Source organism: Halictus rubicundus, chromosome 11, assembly GCF_050948215.1.
Source record: "Halictus rubicundus isolate RS-2024b chromosome 11, iyHalRubi1_principal, whole genome shotgun sequence".
Taxonomy (NCBI): Eukaryota; Metazoa; Arthropoda; class Insecta; order Hymenoptera; family Halictidae; genus Halictus; species Halictus rubicundus.
In genome coordinates this window covers 4,514,625-4,538,285 of record NC_135159.1, presented here as the reverse complement: position 1 = coordinate 4,538,285, position 23,661 = coordinate 4,514,625, and the positions used below count along the sequence as shown (strand labels likewise).

Genomic DNA, 23,661 nt, shown 5'->3' with positions numbered 1-23,661 from the left:
GTATAGATTCTGTGAGATCATGTGAGTTGGATTGTTTGACCACATGCTTACTGAAATCCAATCCAGGGTGAGACACGTGCTATGTTGTCTTCTGCTAGTCGCAGCTAACCACAGCGAACCGTGTGAGGTTAGTTCGTTATTTACGGGGGTTAATTCTTGTTTTTATCGAAAATTGTGTGAATACGTACAAAAATGATTTCATCTGTAAGATCAGCAGTATGCTCTCTTATGAGAACGAAGATTTCTTCTGTTGATAGTATGTCGAGAATACTGTACCCGAATTTGACAAACACAAGATGTATGCATTTAACCTCTGTTGATTTGAAAGAAATTAGATTGGTTAATATGAAAGTTCGAGTGAAAGACACGAGTAAACTTGATTCTCTAGAAGGAGAGAGATCCGTTTCCATAGACTTCTCGTAAGTATATGGAACCGTAAATGGTTGTCTAGTGCAACTGTATGATAGTAGCGAACAGTATGATATTATGATTTCATTAATCATAATACTATATATATATATGTATATATTACTATTGTTTACAGTGGTAATACAATGTTTCCGGATGCAACTACGCCAGAAAAAGTATATGATGGGTTATTATACAAACACTTACCAATTATCAATGTAAAGGCAACACCGAATAATACAATAATGACTATCACTGATCATACGGGTAAATATTACTTTGTGAGCAATATTCTTATACTCACATTATGTTTACAATAGTATTGCTATAGGCTTAGTATTAGGAACACATTCAGCTGGTATCGAAGGCTTTAAAAATGCTCGGAAGGGTACTAATATCGCAGGGCAACAGGCAGCCAATACGTTTGGACTTGTGAGAAAAAATCTTATCGTTGTATAAATTTAATAGTATTCCAATTATTCGTATTTGAATAATGGATTGTGTTCTTTTTAAGCGTATTATGGAGAAAGGTATAAAAACAATTCGACTAAGGATACAAGGCATTGGTGCAGGCAGAGCAGTAAGTACTGAGGCAAAACTTTGGTACACACATTTTTTTGTATCGAATGATTTTGTTACAAGTAAATTCATTTATATTCGTATAGGCAGCCATAAAAGGTTTACAGTTAGCAGGAGTAGAGATTGTTTCCATCACAGACGACACTAGAGTATCATGGTGTCCTCCAAGACCAAGGAAACAAAGGAGAATATAATACATAGGATGTATTGCAAAATACCAAATAAATCAATCTGTTCTGAAGAATATATGTAATTAGTAGGTGTAAAATACAATTTGTTTTAAAACAGTTTACACATACATAGTGCTTTTCACTTATTACGTACAATATATATTACAAAATCGTATGGATAACGTAAAATAATTATCCATTACAAACAAAAATGACTAGACTGAGAAATGTACGTCATAAATAACTTAAACATAATTAAAATAACATAACAGGATATATTACGTATTATCACATTTACTTATAAGTAATTAATAATTATTCCGATCGAAAGCGCACTATTTACATATTACAAAAGGTCTATCATATTTTATACTTTTTTCAAGCATTAAGAATCTACTGTTTAATTTAATACTCGTATTTCTCTCTTTGTTATACTTATCGTCAAATCGTATACTCTTTCTAAGAATTGGGAATAATTGAATTTACGTTAGCAGCCCTAATGGCTACACTGCGAATCTTTATGCGAATTTTCATGTTCATACATTATTATAAGAACCAAAATTTAAAAAATGCATGTCTTCAATTAAAAATTTCGTTACGGTAAACACGAAATGTAATATCATTAGTGTTTGTTAATGCAAATTTCTTCTTCTACTTGAAAAATTTGCAAATATAAATGTATGAAGATCCGCATTCTAACAATGACTCATGCTCCATAGGAGGGTAAATCAGCGGAATAGCAAAGCTTTGAAATTTTCTTTATCGTATAAAAAGCGCATATCGTGTAATCCAAGGTATGTACTCCGAGACTCGCGTGTATATACCAGGAAGTCGTGCTCGGGCGCATCCTATTCCCCATGAGACTACCCCGACGACCATCATACTGCCGCCCGGATGATTTCCAATCATCAAAGGTCCGCCGCTGTCAGACTGAAACGAACGTTAAGCGTTTTGACCTCCTTTAAACAAATTAAGTCGCTATACAACTTTCTTGGTATTATGATTTAGATAATTTGAAATTAATGAAACTTATTGTTCTTAGGATAAACGATGTCATAATAAACGGCAGGTTTATCATCACTCAAATGCTAAAATTATACGCATCTTCTAAAAGTGTAGCTTATCAAATTTTTTATAATTTTCCAACATTTTTCGTATAGGAGATATGGTATGTTATAATAAACGGTGGGTTTATAGTTATTCTAATGTTAAAATTATACAGGGTGTTTCGTAAATGGTGGGTAAAAGTTTAGGAATAGATTCCTAATGCTTAGAGAAGACAAAAAAGTTATATTAACATAGGTCCGGAAGTGATTAGTTTCTTTTGATGATTGTTCAATATGTCCACCTGCTGTTTAAATACAAGCCCCAGCTCGCCGTCTCATTGAGCTCCGAACACGATCTCAAATGAAGTATAAATTGTAAGCAAAAGAAATATCTCGTTACTTAACAAGATGGCGGCAATTGGAAATCTGAATTTTGATTTTTTAGGTTTTTCCTTCGCATTTAACATAATACAAAATGGAAATATATCAATATTTGTTGAAATTTTCCGTTCATGCGATAGTGGCAAGCTTTCTGAAGATTCTTATAAAAATGGAAGTTGATCAAACCATTAAATCTTGAAATGTTCTGTAAGCCATGTTAGAAAATAAGATTTCGAGAAAAAGGCGATTAGTATTTTGACTATCAGTTATATACAGTGAGAGCTGTATTCCCCAAACATCCACAAGTTCGTTATTGATGCTAACTTAAACAAATTGGATCGGAATGCGAGTGCAAAGTTTGCAAGCAAACATCCATGCCAAATTGAGGCCAAACTTTGGTTTCGTTATAGAGGGCAGGTCAGTCGCACCAAGTGCTTGCTGTACGAGTGCATATCGAGAGAAATCGGAGTAAACTTTACAGTAGGAGGGAAAATAGAATTTTATTTAAACTTCTAAATTATATAATTACAGTTCCATATGTTTGCAATAATTTAATTCCGTTTTCCCCTCTACAAGCAAAGTTTACTCTTAGAACAAAAGATTAGGTTCGTTCTTAGTGCGACCGACCTGTCCTCTATAACGAAGGTTTGGCTTCGATTTGGTCTTGATTTGACATGGAAGTTTGGCTTCATACTTTGCACTCGAATACCGAGCCTAATGCGGAAACAGATGAATCGGAATTTGTAGACCTTTGGTGGCAAATTCATAGCAAATTGTTTACTGGGAAGTTAACGTTCCAGTTATCAGCTCTTGTGTTTGTACGAATCCGCATTGTTTACACAACAGTCATGAGCGACTAAACACGGAACGCGTAGATCGTCAGAATTGTTCAACGTAGCAGAAGATCTCTCAAATGGTCTGCGAACGGAATCGCAAATAAGCGGATAAAACGTTTCGAGTCGGAAACGCATTCATATTCCCGAACGAACTCTTCTCTCTCCCGATAATTACGTTAGTTCGGAATCATCATGTTTTGCCGATATATTTTTCGGGATATCGCGTAGGCGTTTCTCCTTCACTTCTTTTTTTAATTTCATTTTATGTTGTTTCGTGGTCGAACAAATTTGGTTCGCTAGCGCGAGCCACCCTCTCCGTGGACTCGCTGTTAATTTAACGTATGCGCGGCGGTCTACATGACCGCGGATATTTATTGAAATTCATGTCACAGTCGTTCGACGGCGCGTGAATTTCGTGTATGAACGATTGACATGCAATGCGGCGCTAACTAGCGACATATGAATGGAAGAGGAGGGATTGATACAGGGCATGGGGGTGACAATAGGGTATATGTACGTATGAAATTGTAAGAATACACTCCTGGATAAATAATTAGCGCGTCTTACATTTTTTAAAGTTTTGTAATGAAAACTGTACGAAAAGATCGAAATAAAACTGAAATACTAAATACGACAAAAATATCGAAAGAAATCCGTAGTTTGGAAGAGAGTCTGTCCCAGTAAATTATTTACTATGAATTTGGCATCCAAAATTTGTCTACAAATTCCGATCCATCTGCTTCCGCATTAGGCTCGGTATTTGAGTGCAGTTTGCCGGCAGAATTCCATGCCAAATCAAGAGCAAATTGAGACCAAACCTTGGTTTCATTATGGAGGGCAGGTCAGTCGCATTAAGAGCGGACCTAACCTTGCTCTAAGAGCAAATAGGAGGGAAAACGGAATTAAACCATTGAAAATACATGAAACTTCAAATTCTATAATTTAAAAGTTTAAATAAAATTCCGTTTTCCCTCCCATAACAAGGTTTACTCCGATTTTGCCCGATATTTGCTCTTAGAGCAAGGTTAGAGCAATTTGGCATGAAATTTTGCCTGCAAACTTTGCACTCAAATTCCGATTCATCTGTTTCTGCATTTGGCTAGGAATTTGTCGACAAGTTTTGATGCCAAATTCATACAAACCGGGGACCAAATTCTGCTACAAGCAGAGTTTGGTACTTTTGGTCGCAAAGTGCGATACAAACATTGCGCAAAATTTGCTCGAAACAGCATTTAGCTAACGGGGTGATAGCACGTTTTCTTTTGCTGATCGTTAAACTTAGACCTTCAGCGAATTTTTGCTTTTGTTGGATTTGCCGTGTTCACCACAATAGTTTGTATGTAATTATTGTGAACTGTGAGAAAGGGACAAATGATGCTAGCGATGGATTTCACTTACCCAGCAAGAGTCCCGGCCACCTGCTTCATGGCCGGCGCACATTTGCTTTGGCTCCACGCGTGCCGACTTGTTCTGGCTGGCGTACCATTCGCGACAAACGTGATTTTCAATCACGCGAACGTCCACTTTCTGCAGGACGTCTGCTCGTTTGTCTGGAAGATAGCACATTAGCCTTAGTCGTTGAAAAAAGGTCGATACGCGAGGTGAAATATTTGATAGGAAAGATTGGAAGTGTGTAAGAAGTTTTACGTAATAATAACTAGACTCCGGATCTTTATGCAAAAGTTTGTGCATCAAAGCTCGGCACGATATTGCGAATTCGGTCTCGGATTGTTGTTAAAAATTTCTTAAGCTCGGAGTAACAGATCTGAGCACTTCTGAAATGACATTATTCGAAGTATTATTATTCGAACATCATGTTATTTTATTTTATAATTAATCCACGCCTGCGACCACACTTTCGAAATAACATCACTGGATCAGCTCACTGGATTATCAGGTTTGAGTCCAGTTTAAATAGACACCTTTTGTTGCATATTATTTTGCGAATTATTTATTTTGACAAACTTGAGATAAAGAAATATCGAAATAATATACGGAATTTTGCTATTATTTCAAATAAAGCAGTATTATATTTATTTTCAAATAACGATGCGAAATAAATGATTTCAAATAGTTATTTCTTATTTTCATTTCAAATAAAGTGTGCCCAGGTCTGCGGAGTAGAAAATTGCGGCAGAAACAAGAGAATTTCCTCGACAGTAAAACGTGCCGTTTTACATGAAATATCGATAACTGGAGCTCCTTCCTCCAAAATCGTGACACAATTTAATTTAAACTGTGATCCTAGTCTTGCAAGCAACTGGGTAACAGCTTCTGCTGAATTTAAATATCGAAAATCGCTGCGCAAAGTAGCGGTGTGAAAGCATTATATCGAGGATAGAGTAGAATTTACTAAAAAATTCATTTAATACTACCGAGCACAAAATGTGCTCCGAAGAAGTTTCAAACTTTCGTGCTCAGAACGAAGAAATGTCATTATCATTTTTTATGTGGCAGCATCTTTGTAATTTCAATAATTACAAAATGTCGCGACGAGACACGTCATCTGAATTGAATAAATCTCTGAATGAATACTTTAATTTTATCTTTGAATTTTAATTTAAAAGCGCTAGGAACTTTCGTTCCAAACCAATATATATTTATAAAAAATTCATTGCTGCTTTAAGATAAAATATCAGTTTGTAAAAATTGTGATAGGCTATCGCATATATTACTGTTTAAACTTCTTTTTTGTCCGCCAGGGTATCTCGATCCGTAGATATTTATAAAAAATACATTGCTGCTTTACAATAAAATATCAGCTTGTAAAAATTGTGGTAGCTATCGTATATACTCTGATTGGTGCGTGTTTTTAGTTAATAACTCCTTAATAAAGCCGCGGAGAACATTTTCACAAAAGAAAAAGTTACTTCAAATGATCTGTGGAATTATTCCCTTCAAGTAAATACAACATATTTGGCACATCCTGTATTACTGTTTAAACTTCTTTTCTGTCCCCCAGCGTATCTTTCGATTCGTAGACGACATTTATAAAAAATACATTTCTGCTTTAGAATAAAATATCAGCTTGTACAAATTCTGGTAGCTGTCGGATATAGAACTGTGTTTAAACTTCTTTTTTGTCCGCCAGTGTATCTTTCGATCCGTGTTCGTATATTCGAGAGACAATATGATTTGCGAGTGTTTCCCGTCGGAAATAGATCTTACCGGTGGTCGCGAACGCGAATTATCGTGAATCTAAAAGCATTCGGGTTACGTCGGGGAGATTCGATTTTCCGGAAAACGTCGTTTCGGCCAGAAGTTAAATTCGAACGCTAGCCCTAGTTCGTTCGAGTCGACCAAGTAAGCAAGAACTTTTGTAGAATGCAATTCCGACAGCGAATTCGGTTAGATATTCCCGGGGCCCATTGCAGCAGAACTTTACGGTACATGTTGATAACTTCACCGTGTCTTTACTTATTCACTTGAACGGCAACGATCCCGTCGTTAATAAAGCAAACTGCGCAAGAAGCGCCCTAACTTCCTCTTATCTTTCTTAATCCAACTTACTCTCTTTCGTCTGTAAACCGTCGTTCGTTCTTTCGTACTCGGGACTTGTTTTAAAACGTCCAACTTGCCGAAGAGCCTTTGTGAACATCGACGGACGTTCTGTTTTAATACCATCCAATTAATTTGATCAAGGGTCGAATAATCAATGTTAACTCTTCTCCAGTTTAATACCAGGGAATTTCAGACGAAGCAAAATGTCGAAATTCTTCTTTTGCCTACCTTCACTGGATAATTAAAAGCTAATAATACTATATCGTTAGGTATTTGTATGTTGCAAATACTATATTTCGTTCGAAGCAGTTTTTCTTTCTATATAACAACTATTTTATAATAAGTGAACACTAGACTCTGCGGATCGCCGTTATGCATTTATGCTTTATACAAATTTTCGAAAAATCCGAAAACAAAATTCGATACAATTTACTACGATTTTTATGCATTTTGGATCTACGAAGGCTATTCCTAGTGAAAATAACTATTGTCCTTGAATGAAACACGTTTGTTATTACTAGGCCTCGGATTATTACTTAAAATAAAAATTGTCTGCATTAAACGGAAGAATTATTTGTTTGATCATGTTCGAAAGTCGAAAATAGCATATTGGCATTGTTAAATTCTTTTAATTATTTTAACTTTTTGGGAGAGTACAGACAGTTTATTATCTAATTATCATTAAACTCTAGTGATTTATTAAACAATTAAGACACTACTTGTACGTAAGTATATGGCCGTCACTGTACCTCCAAAAATACAACAGCGTCGTTCCAGGATTAAATAGAAATATAAAACAATGCATGAATATGAAGAAAGAGCGAAAGATGAACAATGTATGAATATGAAGAAAGAGCGAAAGATGAACAGAGAAGAAAAATGGAATGCTAATACATTTGTTCGATGACGGTTCACCGTCCCATTAAGGAAGGGTTAACGATCCTCGTCCCTCGGTCAAATTACTTGCAAAGGGATCGAAGTATTATTTACTTACGTTGGGTCCTGTTTTCGCCGAGCCAACCCCATCCGGCCGCCTTAGCTAGTTCCCCCCCGAAGGCACTGTATCCTGGTTTCCCTGTGGCCACAGGTAAACAGGCGGGTTTCACGCTTTCCGACCAACTGATTGGCCGAGCGAGTTCCAGCAGAGCAATATCGTCCACGAATTTTCCGCATTTGTGGCCAGGGTGTAAAATAGCGTTCGTCACTCTCTCCTCTGTCGACGGGGGCACTTCCGGTCCTCTCAGATTGTATTCCCCCAGACTGACTCGTAGCTGACCAATTGGCACCAACGATGTAAATCTGTTTCAAGCAAAAATATACGCCGTGACACACAGTGCTAATTTTGCTGATACAGCTTTCAACAATTAACAGCTGCATCGCTAATAATACAGATGACTAAGAATAATAGAATCGATTCGGGTCGCTTTCAGCAAGATATCGAAGTACAAAGGTGGCATCCAATTTTTAACAACCCAATTTGGTTAAACTTCCACTTAGGGGACCAAAAGTTTTCAACTTTTCTGAATGTAATATTATACAATTCGACGAAACAATGATAGAACTATAAATACCAGTGCGCGGAATCCAAGTAGCAGAGTTCACTGGTTCAAAAGTTATGCGTGTTTAGATTTGTAAGCGTAGTGTCGGCCTGACCTCTAACCCCGATTAACCTTTTCGTGGATCCGTTCATTGGACGATGTCTGAGTACATGCCAATATGGCGGCGCCTTTGCCTTTCAGACGTGCTTCAAATCGAGCAACTTTACTCGCGCATAACTTTTGAACGAGTGAACTCCGCGTATTGAAATTTCAATTCCGCGGAACGGAACTTAGAATTCCATCATTGTCTGGTGAAATTGTATAATATTACATTCAGAAAAGTTAAAAATTCTTGGTCCCCTGAATGGAAGTTCAGCCCCCAATTTCGTTCGACACGTGCATATACTAGAATGTACTCTATTGGCTGGAAAGAAATGTGGTGAGATCAAATATAAACACGAGCTACTAACGAATAAAAATTCTGACTCGACTAGAAACAGAATCCGCTGTAAAGCTGCTTGTTTATTCGAAACGCAAAGTCCAGAATAACTCGAATTAATCGTCAAGAGCATATTTTCTACGGCTAAACTCTTTAAGCTGTTGCTTTGTGCTCGGCTGTGTTACATTGAAAAATGTCCAAGTAAAAACATGCACTTTATACGTATTAGAGATACATGTAGGCCAAGTAGAACAAATAGCCATCTTTATTCTCTTGGCCTCTTTTAGCCCGCGAAGCAGTCAAAGTCCAACGACAATGCCGCGTGTCGCCGGCAAGTAATCATCGTGGAAATTAGTACACTGAGAACGAACTATGCTTGTGTGTGTGTCCACTATTGCAAACAAATTTCGAAGTTTTCTTTATTCTTACTTAAGAATGAGACTGGAACATCACGTTGCTTTATAGAAGTAACAAGATTGAGTTTATCTAGACCTTTTGCTATTTTTAGTAAAAAATTTTTTTTAAATTTTTATTATTTTTTACTTTTTTTTTAGCGTTAAGTAACATTTTCGCTAGTTTTGGAAAAGGCCAATTGTGGCTACAATAATAAAACCTCGAGAAACATGGTCAGTTTCTCTTGCGAACTTTTTTTCATTTTGTTTATTTCACTGTATTCATCGTTGCTTTTTTTTGTCTTATGCGTTCGTATGTCCATCAGTTTTTGTGTCATCTCGCTTGTGCGCACTCGTGTTTTGTGCGAAAACTTCCCTGAATCGGGTCCTTTAAAAAAGAAACAAACTTGGGTCGACAAAGTTTTAATATTAGTTTTGTTAGTGGCAGTGCTGTACGTGAGAATATTGGAGTAACACTTCAAACGTGGATACTCATGTTTTGGGGAACAGAGAGCCTCTAATTAAAAAGTTAAATTTCATGCGATCACTCGGTTTATTGTTGGACGTACAGATTTTTTAAATGTTCTACGATTAGTAGTATAGTTGATTTGCTGATTCTACATGTAACAAAAAATAATACTACATGGTTTATAGGATAAGTTATCTCGACAACTTTTATTTAAAAAATTAAACTATTTTAAAAATCAACCCTCCGACGGCGGAACCCGGGTCTATTGCGACCCAGAGAAACAAAGTCGTCATTTAATTACTGAATTTCTGCCCATTAAATTGAACGAATAAAATGTAACTAATGAATCTGAAAGAAGTATCTACAAAAATATGTTTTAGAAAATTAATAATAAAAGCTACGAATGGCGTTAAATCAAATTTTAAGTCAACACCAATTAATAGTATACCTTCAGTTGTTTTTTGAATGGACAAAATTGTTCTTTAACGCAAAGTCGGCCAGTTGTTATAAAAAAGTTGTACGAATGCTAGCAGAATGTTGGCAAAGGGTCGTAGAAAACAACGGTAACTATTTAATCGAGTCATTGTAACACTTGCAATAAAGAGGAAATTAAAGATGAATCGGAAATCGCATCAAGACTTCTGCAGTGACCCGATACATAGCGTAAAAACCATGTCCTGTCTCATTCTTGCAAGCAACGTTCCTTTCGTTACCCGAACTCCGAGCGTTCCTTCTTGGAAGCAGAGAAAAGCCAGTTCTTTCGCGAGCTTTGTGCTCGTTGGACGTTAGCAATTATTTAACCGGGATTTTTGTGTTCCGCCCTGTGGCGGCACACACCTACCAAGCCATGGGCGGTGCGGCCACTGTTCGGTCTCGAGTGCAACGGGTTCGGTTAATTAATCGGTTGCTGCCGGTCCCGAATAACTAACAAAATTATGGCAGCGAGCCGGTTTCCCTCGTTTCTCTCGCATTAGAGGAGATTGTTTCGTGCCAGTTTCTTCGTTGCCGCGATTCTTCCACCGGCAGTCGAGGTGGCGCAATCAAGCTCGAGTAGTCGCGACTCGTTTCCCCAAGTTTCGCGGTCCCTCCTTTACGTCCTCCATCGCCCCACAATTCGCCACGCTCCTTACGAAGCTCCCTGTAATGGCCCCTTCTCAACCCCCGTCCGGGACCCTTCCACCATTGTTCCACCGGTGGCCGTGGATTATACGATTTAATCTGGACGCATCATCGCCACTCCTCCCTTCCTTTATCGTCGCACCCTTCCAATTAAAATGCACCGCTGGCTAAACGCTCGGATCGAACGAAAAGGGTTGACCGTGAGCGGTTTTTCTCTTTCCGCGTTTTTGTTACGGAAACGGGACTATTAATTGAACGTTAATCTAGTTGCGAACCTGTCGCGAGGAGCAACGACGCGACGTTGCTAATTATTTAGCGATTAAGCTTGTCCAGGTTCATTCGCGTTCTACACTCCTGAACAAAATGACAGCGTGTGCCAGTTTTAATTTTTCGCAAAAAGGACATACAGTGTTCTCTCTGTAACTGTCGAAAAGATCTCTACCGTAACTGTCAAAATTTTATCACCACCTCCGAGGGATTCCCCTTGGCAAGGGGGTTAACTCAAAGGCGCCTAATGCAAGCGAAACAAGAAATTGCAATTTTTCTAATTTTTTAGTTTTTTTTATGGAGCTTTTACCATCGTATTCGTCTCTTTTTTTATGATCAAAATAATATCAAACCAGAAGGAAAATGGAGATATAGAATGTGAAATAATAGCGCACTCGAGTTTTGTGTGCTATTCATTAATTTGTGAGTTATAGCAATATAGTATCATAGTATAGTAGTATAGGGATAAAATGTTCCAGTCAGCAGTCGCCGATACAAAAATATTTCTTCTTTTCAAGAAATTCTTTGGCGAAATCTCTTTAGCGAATTTTGTTTTACTCTGATTTTTATATAGTAGTACCGAAAAAGTAGTGAATTCTTGATATATGTCAACTACACGGGTCTTGCCAGTGTCATGTATCGTCCAGGAGACATACCCTAGCGGTGTTATGTTTACACTCATCGTCGTCCGATGCCTCTCGAGAGCTACGTGACTTCTCACGGAGTATACCTCGCGGTAGTGGGGATAATTCCGTAACGTTTATCATCCAGGCCTTGGCGACATGTACAGAGAAATCACTGTATGCATAAAAATCTGAATTTATTGTTAGGATCATTCATTGAAATAACCGTTGGCTCTAATAAAGATCCGAATAAAAGCAATGCCATAGTCTCGTACTTCTGCGAGCCATGTATTTCTGTAATCGTAATCATTTGTAAAGGCGGTGTCGCACCAACAACCGATAGTCGGTTCACGTACTTTTCAGGCGTTGTTCCTCCTTCATTTTTCTGTCGCGATAGCTCTACAAATAATTCTGTTTCATGCTTGGGGCTGCATTAACGAAATTTATTTCGGTCGTTTCCGTGAACGATAAAGAAATCGCAGACAATGGCCGGCGAGTCGGATATATTTTCACGACCTCGCGTCTGGTGGCAACGTTTTGTCATGCGTTTTGCATGGCCGCTAGCAATTACCGAGTGGTCTGTAATCTACACGCAATCATGGTTTACAACGCCGAAGCTCCGCTGGATTCTCTCCCCAGCTACCCTGTCCAGTTTCAACCCTCCCTAACTCCTTCCTCTCTCTCTCTCTCTCTCTCTCTCTCTCTCTCTCTCTCTCTCTCTGTCTTTCTCTTTCTCGTCCATGTATGCATGCACGTACATTTGCTCACCGAGCGAGATAGTGTGCGAGAGAGGGAGACAGAGGATGTCTACACGTTTCATCGCACAGCGTTACTGTCTCGCCGTTTAATTACACCTGCATGAACACGGTTCCACATAAATTTCTTCCCAATATCCAGCTGTGAAGAAATATTAAATACTTAGCTCTCTCTCTCTCTCTCTCTCTCTCTCTCTCTCTCTCTCTCTCTCGATTTAATAAACTCTGCAGATTATACAGTAACGGACAAAAGAAAGTTTAAAATTCCAATTTCTGTTAGAAGAAAATTTGATGTTTTTAGAATTCGAAGGTATGGAGATATGTAAGTGATTTCTCAAATTTTTTGTTGAATGTTCTAAAATATATAAAAATATCTTTGAGTTTTTAATTTTTCAAAGCACTGTAATACTCTGCACTAGTCGAGTAAAACAGATTATGCATGAGCAAATAAAACAGAAAGAAAATATGAAATGTTCTATAATAAGCTGTAGGAATATTCTACTTTTCAATCTTTAAGGAACTAATAAAATTGGAATTTCTGTATATGAGTACAATGTTTACTCCATATATGTCCCAAAACAGAGAGCCGATTTTAAGCCGGTAAAAGTCCCGGAACTACGGGACTATTGCCGAACCGAAATCCGTCCGCTGTTTCCGCGCCGTGATTGGTCCGCGTTTTTCGTTAATAACTCCTTAACAAAGCCGCAGAGAACATCTTCGCAAAGGAAAAAGTTACTTCAAATGACTTTAGGAATCACTCCTTTCAAGAAAGTGCAACATTTTCGGGACAGTCTGAATTTGTTAACATGTTATTATATAAATCGTGGGTTAAAAGTACGGATTAAACGTTAACTGGTAAAAAGCGACATTTTACAATCGTTTTCCATTTTCCTGGGGAAAAAATATCCTGACAGGGATCATACAAACGCGTAGTTTACTTTTATCGTCCGCTCTGTTTTATTCGCAGCGGTGATCGTTTCCGGGCGTATAATACGAGCCGGACTCTTGACTCTATTCGCCGGTTATGTTTACCGGTGCGAACAGCGTCGACTCGCGTTTCCGTACGATGCACGTCAGTGAAAAATACGCCCCAGGTTTGATTTAATATGTAATCGTTGCTCCAATTAACATCAATATCGCGGGAAACAGTGTACAACCGCGCGGAACGGGCACGCGCCAGTCGTTTTATATAATTTTCACGAAGCGATTAGCTGTTCATCCGCTTATTCGATAATTGCGGAACGGCTGCGAAAAGTCAGAGGAAACGTTTGTCAGTGGAACGCGGGGACTCGATTGCCGCGGACTGCATTTGCATGCATAAATTCATCACAACCGTGGAAATCGTGCCTTGACGCCTTTCCCTACCCCTCTTCCCCTTTTTCACCGTGCGTCCGATTTAGTTCATCATTTTCAGTCGTGGCGGGATTATGGTTGTCGTTGGTAAAAAGCAGGAAACGTTTCACCAGAATTTCATTTAGCCCGTATTACATACAGTCGGGGACAAAATCAAGCGGACACCCTTTAAAAACTATGTTTTTTGAAATTGGAGCAAACGAGTTTCGTTTTTTGGACGATAGAAGGATTAGTTTACTAGGTATTGTGGAAAAAACATCCTTGTGAGATTGTTATTGCTTGGAATTAGAAAGAAAAAAGTGAAGGTTACTATTTGTAACTTTTTTATGTGTGCCTGTAGATATACCTTTTGCAGATCCAAGTATGTTATATACATGCACAAATCGAAATCGGTTGTAGCATAAAGAAGCTATAAGCATTAAAAGACGCAACACAATCTTTGAATTTTGTCATAAACGTTACACTTTCATGGAAGGGGTGATTCCCGAGTTGATTCGAAGTAACTTTTTCCTTTGTGAAAATATTCTCCACGGTTTTGTTAAGGAGTTATTAACGAAAAACACGGACCAATCACAGCGCGGCTAAAGCGGACGGAATCCAGCTCGGCCAATGCTAACGCCACGTTCAGCCGTAGCCAAGCTGTGATTGGTCCGTATTTTTCCTTAATAACTTCTGAATAAAGCTGCGGAGAACATTTTTGCAAAAGGAAAAAGTTAATTGAAATGACCTGGGGAATCACCCCTATGAAGACACCCAGTACATGTGGCTCATAGCAACCTGGATCGATTATCGACAATAACAAAGTGAACTGTTATTTCAGTCTGAAGGATAAATAATAACAAACCTATTTAGTAGATTTTGTTCGAAATCTTCATTGCCAATCGGACTCGATGTCATAGCGCAAGGGGTCGAAGATTCGTAGTTTATGCTTCTAAATGACCCACTCCTGTTCGTTGGACGTTCAACGAAAACATTTATTTACGTCGTTCGCGGGAATATTTTTCCCGAGCGACACTTAACGCGTCCGATCAAATGTTTCTTGTCAAAGCTGGTGAAACACACTGACGAATTTTTATCAAACAATTCTCGATCGACGTGCGCGCGTGTACGCCCCGCCATGTACAGTCTACACGAGCGGACGTACAGTCTCGTTATACCGGTTCTCGAAAGGCTCAGCCGCGACAGTTAAAATAAAAATTTTCCGCGCGACTACGTGCTCGGATACAACGATTTCCGGCGTGCCAACTACCAGGCGGGATGACTCCGTGACTGCGCCGGAATTTTACACACCAACTCTTTTATACACCTGCGTCTTTCGTAATTTTTTTGGACACGGCCCGTTAAACTTTTTATCCCTACGCGGGGCGTGATGATTTTTGCAGAACGACCATCGTAGCAGTCCCCCTTCCCCCTCGTCCGACAGCACCTATATGACGGGCCTTCGCGCCGGTTTCCAGCTTTTAAACCAGGCACAGATTCGCGTGGATTGCACCGACGGATTAAGTGGATTACGACACAGTCACTTTGCCAGAGCCCTTTGAGGCAGCCGGATCTTAAAAAATTAAACCGGCCCGACCGTAGTTTAAACCGCTCCTCTCTGCGCGCTTCCCCGCGTCACCGTTGCCGTTTCGCACGTTCAACTTTCGCCGGAAGTGGGAAGCGGTTTCCACCGCCTAATAGGCTCGTTTACGATGCACGATTTTTTATTCGACATGCCGAAAGCAGATTTATGAGCTACGCGATATACTCTGTGCGCACTTCACAAGAATACGGATTGGGTCATTCCGTATTTTCGGTTCTAGCCGAATTATTGGCTAAATTGTGTGACGTCAAAGCCTAATCATTGCGTGTAAACGAGGACCCCCTTCGCCCCTGTGCTGTCTCGCGAGACTTCTTAAGAGGCACGGAAAATACAGTAGTCTCTCCGTAACTGTCGTATCCAGATGAGGGGAGGGAGCACGAATTGAGGGGAAATAGTTACCCTCTCTCTTCCAGTACCGGCTTATGCACGACAAAGACGAAACGCGTCACGTGACCGGGCCGCGGCGGAAGCGTGGGGAATAACGCGATAGAAGGGGAAATTAGAGTGGGGGAACAAGTCCTGATCCGGCGACTATGGTCGTCTCCAGAGTTTACAGCGTAGAGTCTTTACGCTCCCCCTCCATCATCAAATTCCCCTTCCGCGACTCTCTGCACCAGAGAGGGAATCGAGCCACATTTAGTAGCAGAAGGGGAAGCATTTCGAGGGGAATACAAGCTCGCCTGGCAACACTGGTCGCATCGTCGGGTCTGTCGAGCGACAGTTATAGTAGAGGTGCTACATTCTTCGTAGTGTGCCCTAACACGGAGAAGAAACCTATTTAGCATATTTCTTGTTTTTAAAACAACTTCACAATCGTTACTCTATGCAAAACTGCAAGTTTATCGTGTTGGACAATCTATATTCGAAGATTAAAATATAGGAGTTTATTTTTCTATTTAATTAACTGTTGTATATATGGTATGGTACGCCTAAACGAGTTAAAGCCTCATATGCTCCTCAGATGCAAATTCATTCTACATTTTCCAACACATCCGACTTTCACATAGTTATACAGGAATTAGTCAAAACTTTGTTATACAGGAATTAGTCAAAACTTTGTTATACAGGAATTAGTCAAAACTTTGTTATACAGGATTTAAAAATAAGTCGGAAACGGGGAATAAAGTTTTGTAGTCCGAGGTTTCGTTTTCGAGAAACCGATCGAATTTGAAGATTCGATTCTGATCGGGTCTGACCACGACTGGTCGATTCTACTTGTTGCAGATACTAATGCGTGAGAGTCCTCGAATTTCTCGAGAATGTAGTCTTGTTTGAAAAAAAACACGTTATTTTATATTTTCAACTTGCTTCTTTTTGTAGAATCATTCCCTTTCTGGCTGTACCACCAGACCGGAAATAATCTGTAAGTTCAATGATTTGTTTTACCAAACGAGCGTGAAATATACATCACCCCACCCTTACTAGCTTCGCGATATTAAGCTATCAACGAACGTTTGGCCTTCGTGAGTAAGGAACAAAGCACCCCAAACATCTCGATCGTGAGCTTCGTTATAACAATGGTCTCAGTGGATTAGAAGTTCAGGAGTTCGGTGATCACGAATTTAATCAGGGCCTCGTCTTCATTTTGCATACTCAGTAAATTCTGAAATTTTCGAGATTCTCGAAGATCTTTGGCAATCTTGAACATTTTAACCCTAAATCTCACAGACTTCTTCGCGGTTTTCATTACAGATACTTCAGACTTTTGAAGTCCTCACGATCCACAAAATATTGAGATGTTTTTTTTAAACATTCCAAGATCCCCATTATTTTTTCCAAGATGCTTGGATCTACTACCCCTAGCAAAAGATATTCGATCAGAATCGTGAATATGACTGTGGGACGTATTATTTTGGCGTATATTAAATATAAATAATAGTACTGTATAGATATATATCAGATAGATATGGTATAAAAGGTAAATGATATTTTAGAAAAATATTAATATAATGACGGATTGTTTTGCTGTTTACCAAATACAAAATATTGGGTTGAAAGTTCGTAGCGTTTTTAAATGAAAATTTAAAGATGAAACCAAGATATTTATTCATAGGTTTATTCAATAACACGATAAGTTACCCCTAAAATGGCGAAATGTAAATATCGTAATTTTATCTTCGAATTTTAACTTAAAAACGCTACGAATTTTCGTTCCAAGCCAATATTTTTAGGCGATTGCAATTAAGAAGGTGTCCGCATACTTTCGAGCGGCGGTGTAGACTTAGCAGCCCTATAAGGGAAGACTGATGGTGTGACGGAGAGGGATTAAAATTGTTGGACCACCATAAAAATAGAATAACCCAATTCCTGGTAAACCGGGATTAACCGTGTCGTATTGGGCGTCATTTTTCAAGCCTGCGCGATCGTATCGGAATAATTACGGGACGGTTTGTTGGACAAGGTGGTGGCTGCGTTGCGTTGACATTTACGCGGCAATACTGAAAGCGGTAGAAAATTTTGGCACAGTGGGGCTCGTGCCGTGAATATCGTTTGCGATAAGATCTCTCTCACACTCTCACTCTGTCCTTCTCTTTTTGCACGGGTTTTCCTCTCTCTTTTTCCGTGTGTGTGTGTGTGTGTGTGTGTGTGTGTGTGTGTGTGTGTGTGTGTGTGTGTGTGTGTGTGTGTGTGTGTGTGTGTGTGTGTGTGTGCAAATTCGATTACGGGGAACAATGGGCAGCTTTCCATGAAGAAACAGTCGGTTTTCCGGCATGAATATTTTTGCAAGCAACCTGCATATTGATTACGCGAACACGCGTATACTAGCATCATTGTAAAGAACGGCGATATAAACTATGGCGGGGATCGATATTAATGTTATGGCGTAATGCTTTGAAATTTAGATGCCGCTTTTTCTGCCGATATTTTTCTCTCGCCTAATGCCGCGGAAGCGAACTATCGAATTTAACGGCCACGGTCGTTCCGGTTCGAATTTATAAATACTATTTGATAGGATAGTATGGAAATTTGAAACTTCGAAGCGACGATAGTTACAGTTATATCTGGGAATATCGAACGTGTCCCCCTCCCCTTTTTTTTATGAACATATTTTTGTCGGATATAAAAATTTCTGATTCCGTTCGATATTTTTCGTTTCGGAAATGCCATTCGTTCCGTGAAATTGTGCTAAACGTTGATTTGCAATTAGTCATGATTTACTGATAAAGAAACGTAGTTATTATTTCAATTACGGTATCTTACCGATGCTTGCGAGATTAAACGCACAAATCTATATGTAATGAGAAAATAAAACTGGATTGGCAGACACGTAAAAATTCAGGAAATTAAATTTTAACAATTCTTGAAATTTGAACATCGAAAAGAATAGAATGTAGAATTTTTTTTATTGTATGGTTTTGTCGTCGCATCGTCACAAATGTGTCAATTATAAATTTCATGGTATCAAGGGACATATAATTTGATGTAAATCATTTCTTGATAGACGAGTAGAGGTCATACGTAGGTTAAATTCGTTCCTTTTAAATGGAATGATTAGGTGGCTTGATTCCAAAATCAATATGAATACAGTAGCTCATTGCTTCGAGTACGTAATATTATTTTTTATAATTAATTTTATAATTCTTATCTTAGAGTTTGAATATGTAACAGTGAAACATTATATATTATATCATATACATAGCGAATAAACATTTAAAAACAAAATAATCATGAGAAACATGGATCCATCATTATTAGTTTTTGAAGAGTTATATATATATTTGGCATATTTTGACAAAATTCTATAACGGAATGGCTATGCCACACTAGCCGCTCCGGTTCAATTATCAAATTGCAGAAATGTAAATTAATAAATGTAGAACGCCGCCGCCATAGAAGTATCATAATTTGATTTCTCGGAATTTGAACAGAAATGCAGCTCATTCATTGGGCAGTGCACACACACAGGCATGCCCAGAACTAGTGATGAGATGAATAATGTATATTTGTCAGTTTTTACTACAAAACTTTAAAAAATGCAAGCTGCACTATCCCGGAGTGTGCAAATGTGACCTTGAGGTAACGATAACCTTGTTAATGCTGAAGGCCATCGTTCTGAGTCGGAATAAACGCAGTGGATGAGATGCAGTATACTTACGAGCATAGGCAATGCGCTGCAGTTAGAACGAATTTCGAGTTGAGGATGGTCCCGCCGCAGAAGTGTCCTCCTTTTCTGCTGATGCTAACCATCCAAGGAAACTCGTGCGGTATCGCGTTTTGTCCTCCGACGAGTCTGGCTGCGCGTGTACCAATTGCTCCATGTCCGCAAGGTACGTCTGCAACTGTTAACGAAACGTCTCTTTAACTATAGCGCCCCGGCAACATCGCTAAGCAATTGCAACGACAAGCGAAAAATACACGCCAGCCATTGCGATTGAAACGAAATTACTTGAATAGAGAAAAATGGGCTGGGAAAAGTTGCAACCGTCCAGAGACCACCTCGTTCTCGTTGCACACCTTTTCTCTTTTTGTTTTCTCGTTTTTATTTATTTATTTTTTCATTAAACGAGCCCGTACGCCAAGAGCAGCGCCCTTGTACTCGTGCCAGGAAAGTTCGCTTTAACTTTTATCGGAAATAATCACTTAGCAAACAGGCGTGTTCATTAATGCCGAACGGGATTCCGTTTGGTTCGTACCACACTGTGTTCTTTTTTTTTGTGTTTCTCCATTCGCACAAGTTGTACTCGAATGGGAACACAAGATGCATTTCAAAGAGGTTGTTCTGGTGGTTGGAAAACGCTTCGGTTAGGCTATATGTACTACCGAGCAATTGGAATTTACGGAATTCGGAGCCGAGGAAATTTGTATTTTATGGGATGATAATTTATGTACAGTGGAGCCAAAAAGTATTTGAACACTAAATTTCCGATTCTCGAAAAATTCGCGGTTTAGTGATTACAGCCTTTTCTCGATACATGTCGCAAATACCTGGCTGATAAAAGTCATAGAACTATCCCCACTACCGCGGGGTATACGGGTCGGGTATGACGTTCAGCGTGGATTGAAGAATAGTATCTCATGGACGATATATGTCGCCGGGAATACCCGTGTTGTTGACATATATCGAGAAAACACTGTATGCTGCATGGAGGATTTTCCAGTATGAAGAATAGATGATATACCAATAATTATTTAATTGAAAAAATATGGTTCTTAACACGACGCTAGTTAGACGCCATCGCGTTTATTAATAGTCTGTTTATTCTTAAAGTGTTCCATTTATTTTATTACGTTGTACTGTAATAAAACGAATGAAAAGTGTATAAATTGAAAGTGGTTTTGTAATCGATTTAATGAAAAGATAAATTCATTTTTGTTTTGTTAATGCTATCGGTTTGAATCGCTGGGAGCGTTTAAATCTTTTAGAAGAAAAACAACGATGTTTACTACATTTTATTCGACCGGGTGAACAGACCTGTCCAAAATATCGACTATCCTATTTGATATGCTCTGTGCAACCTTTTTACAATTCAGTAACGTATCGCTACCGACCATGCTCGCCAAGGGTATTTACACTCTATAAACAACCAACCACGATACGCATACTTTTTCTCCATGCTTCTCCCCCGAGGATATCTGTGCAGTTGAACGAGAGCGTGCAAGCACAATCTCAAAGGATTTAACGAAACAATTTTCGTAAAACATTTTATTCGAATCTAAATAAAGAAAAGGGATTTCACTAACTAGAAGATATATAAAACGAATTAAAAATAATATTAATTTTTGTTACGCGTGCCATAAATGCCTAAAGATTCCCAGTTCAATGATCACAACTAATTCGAAGGTGTAGCATACAGTTTTCTTTCGATATAAGACAACGATATTTTTTTCACAACAAGAAAATCTCCATATCCTTTCTTCTTCTCTTGTACGCTTGACACCGCTTACAGAATGAGACGGTATGGAACCCATAAAGCTCTGCCCACTCAAGCACAATGTCAAGCAGAACAGGTGCCCTCGTTCGCAATACGTCGAAATCCACCCCCAGCCGTCGTCTTACAGTCAGTCCCATAAGTATTCTTACGCTCTTAAAAATCGCATAACATTGTCAATATTGGACTATACTACTTGAATTTTTTTGAGAAGTTAGAACAATTGGATCACTACATAACGTGAGAAAAATGTTTGATTAAAATTGCAATTGGTCGAAATTACAGAGAAAGTACTAAAAGTTGTATTTTGCACCAATTGCAATTTCTGTAAAAAATTTGTTTCACTTTATGTAATGATCCAATTGTTCTAACTTCTCAAAAAAATTCAAGTTGTAAAGTCTAATATTGACAAAGTTATGCGATTTTTAAGAGCGTACGAATACTTATGGGACTGACTGTATATCGAAAGAAAACTCTATACCGAAAGAAAGGAATTTGTTCAATAATTCCTCATGGATGGATCTTTACAATCTCAGTAATCTTAAATTAAAAATATTACAACCCGTCATTTTTACGGGTCCCGTGAACCTATTGTTAATTTTAGCGGAGAATATTAGTACCAGAATGAGAGGGTAACTCAAGAACAAGGTAAAGCCGAATAGTTACTCTCATCCGTAATACGTCGAAAGACGTCCCGGAGCCATCGTCTTATATCGAACGAAAACTGTATTCACAAATTATTGAAGTAACGCGAAAATGATTGTTGTTCAAATAATTGGTTTCAGATTTGTTATTCCTCCTTTATGAAAAATTGCCTTACACAAGCAATTTAGTCGATCCTTACACTATAACAAAAATCACGCAAAGACTATACACATCTTGTTGTTTATATATAATGTACTATTTCACGCGTGCAAAAATTATATATCCTCATTCATATCAATGTTTCACAAAGTACACGAATTAAAATAAGGATATGCATGGGTGGTTGAATACAGGTGCACGTGAAATAATAAACCGTGATAAACATAAAATGTATGACGCATGTACGTGCACGTGAAAACATGGAACTCTACTATAAATGTCTATCAAAATTTTCGAAATAAAAAGAAAAATAGTAGCCTACAGTACTGCAACTCTATCCGCGCGTCACCACCGGCAGTTGGAATGCCAAGAAAGGGTTTCAAAAAAAAAAAGGATCGTCCGGTACCACCGAAAAAAGGAAGAATAGAAGAAGAATAGGTCCGTGCGCAACCCTAGGGTAAAACGGGGGTGGGTAAACGAGCGAGAGGAGGTGGTCCCGCGGTACGCCGCACCGAAGGCATCAGCATATTATCATGACCATGTTCGGCCTGCTTTTGACATATCTATTACGGCGTTTCCGAATAGAGGCGACTTCGAATTCTATGCCTGTTCCGCTGCCTCCTCCTTCTCCACCCCTTCCGCCCCCTCGACTACCGTCTATATCACTCTCTTTCTCTCTCTTCGTCGTTTCGGCTGGTAACCCTCCGCCTTGCCAACATCATTGTCAACGGGGCCGAAGAGAAGAGAAACCAGAGGGCGGAAGTAGTGAAAGGGACGACTGGAAGGGGTTCGGGAGAGGAGGAGAGGGGTAGAGGGGCCCCGCGGAGCATGGGGCGAGGGCAGAATGGTGCAGACGTAGAGGTCCAATTAATCAGCCGGGGCGTGAAACGAGAGGGGATTCGGTGTAGGTCGAAAGGGAGGCGAGGGGTTGTCGCAGGGATTGCGGTGACAGATCCGCCGTATCTATCCCTATCTACTCGGGGCATTAAATTCGAGCGATGCCAGTACCGACACCGGCACCAGGACCGGCACCCGGCACCAGGATCGGCTCTGCGATCCTCTTGAATCGGTTAACATTCCGTTGTACGCGCCGCGCCGATTCAGGTTTCAATTAAACCGGTTCCACCGCGGACACCGGACCTCCTCGACCTCTGACCCCGTCGATCGCCAAAACCCGAAAATCTCCGAAGACCCGGCGATCTTTCCGCTCTTTTCTACCCAGAACCCCTTCCCTTCGCATGAAAACGCTCGAAGGTCTATTCCTACTATTGGGCACACAGTGTGCACAGTGTTCGACATAACGCGAAATAGTCCAACTTTCGAAGTATGAATTCTAGAAAAATTGTTCTCGCAGAACATCAGTCGTATAATGTAGTTCGTATTACTACGCACAATTTTTTTTACTAAGTCTTTGAATTTATTGTTAAAACCGAAGCGTAAATTCGAATATGAAACTCGATATATTTTCTAAAAGACGTGCCATTTGCTGAATGTTTACTCGATTAATTTGACTTTTCACCAGTTACGTT

At 39.2% G+C, this 23,661-nt stretch overlaps 2 protein-coding genes across 2 annotated transcripts; one reads left to right on the top strand and one right to left on the bottom strand.

Annotated features, from left to right (window-relative positions):
- The first annotated feature begins 72 nt into the window (after nt 1-72).
- Mrps11 (mitochondrial ribosomal protein S11) lies at nt 73-1,277 on the top strand. Its single transcript, XM_076797215.1, has 5 exons — nt 73-419; nt 545-675; nt 740-840; nt 923-988; nt 1,074-1,277. Exons 1-5 carry the CDS (start codon nt 193-195, stop codon nt 1,179-1,181), a joined length of 633 nt encoding a protein of 210 aa, XP_076653330.1. The 5' UTR covers nt 73-192; the 3' UTR covers nt 1,182-1,277.
- Nucleotides 1,278-1,916: 639 nt separating this feature from the next.
- LOC143358850 (serine protease 33) lies at nt 1,917-21,368 on the bottom strand. The gene is made up of 8 exons (XM_076796333.1): nt 21,345-21,368; nt 21,187-21,201; nt 21,003-21,112; nt 20,040-20,215; nt 19,555-19,738; nt 7,916-8,220; nt 4,819-4,970; nt 1,917-2,087 (listed from the first exon to the last, which is right to left on the bottom strand). The coding sequence occupies exons 1-8, from the start codon at nt 21,366-21,368 to the stop codon at nt 1,917-1,919; spliced, it is 1,137 nt and encodes a 378-aa protein (XP_076652448.1).
- Nucleotides 21,369-23,661: the final 2,293 nt, after the last annotated feature.

Excerpts from the sequence above, each read along its gene's own strand:
- Mrps11 (XM_076797215.1), top strand. The coding sequence starts at position 193 with ATGATTTCATCTGTAAGATCAGCAGTATGCTCTCTTATGAGAACGAAG. Across the intron at positions 420-544 it reads TCCGTTTCCATAGACTTCTC|TGGTAATACAATGTTTCCGG; the intron begins GTAAGTATATGG and ends TATTGTTTACAG. Across the intron at positions 841-922 it reads CAGCCAATACGTTTGGACTT|CGTATTATGGAGAAAGGTAT; the intron begins GTGAGAAAAAAT and ends GTTCTTTTTAAG.
- LOC143358850 (XM_076796333.1), bottom strand. The coding sequence starts at position 21,368 with ATGGGTTCCATACCGTCTCATTCT. Across the intron at positions 19,739-20,039 it reads TGAACACGCCTGTTTGCTAA|TTGCAGACGTACCTTGCGGA; the intron begins GTGATTATTTCC and ends TTTCGTTAACAG. Across the intron at positions 4,971-7,915 it reads CGGCGAAAACAGGACCCAAC|ACAAACGAGCAGACGTCCTG; the intron begins GTAAGTAAATAA and ends GCTATCTTCCAG.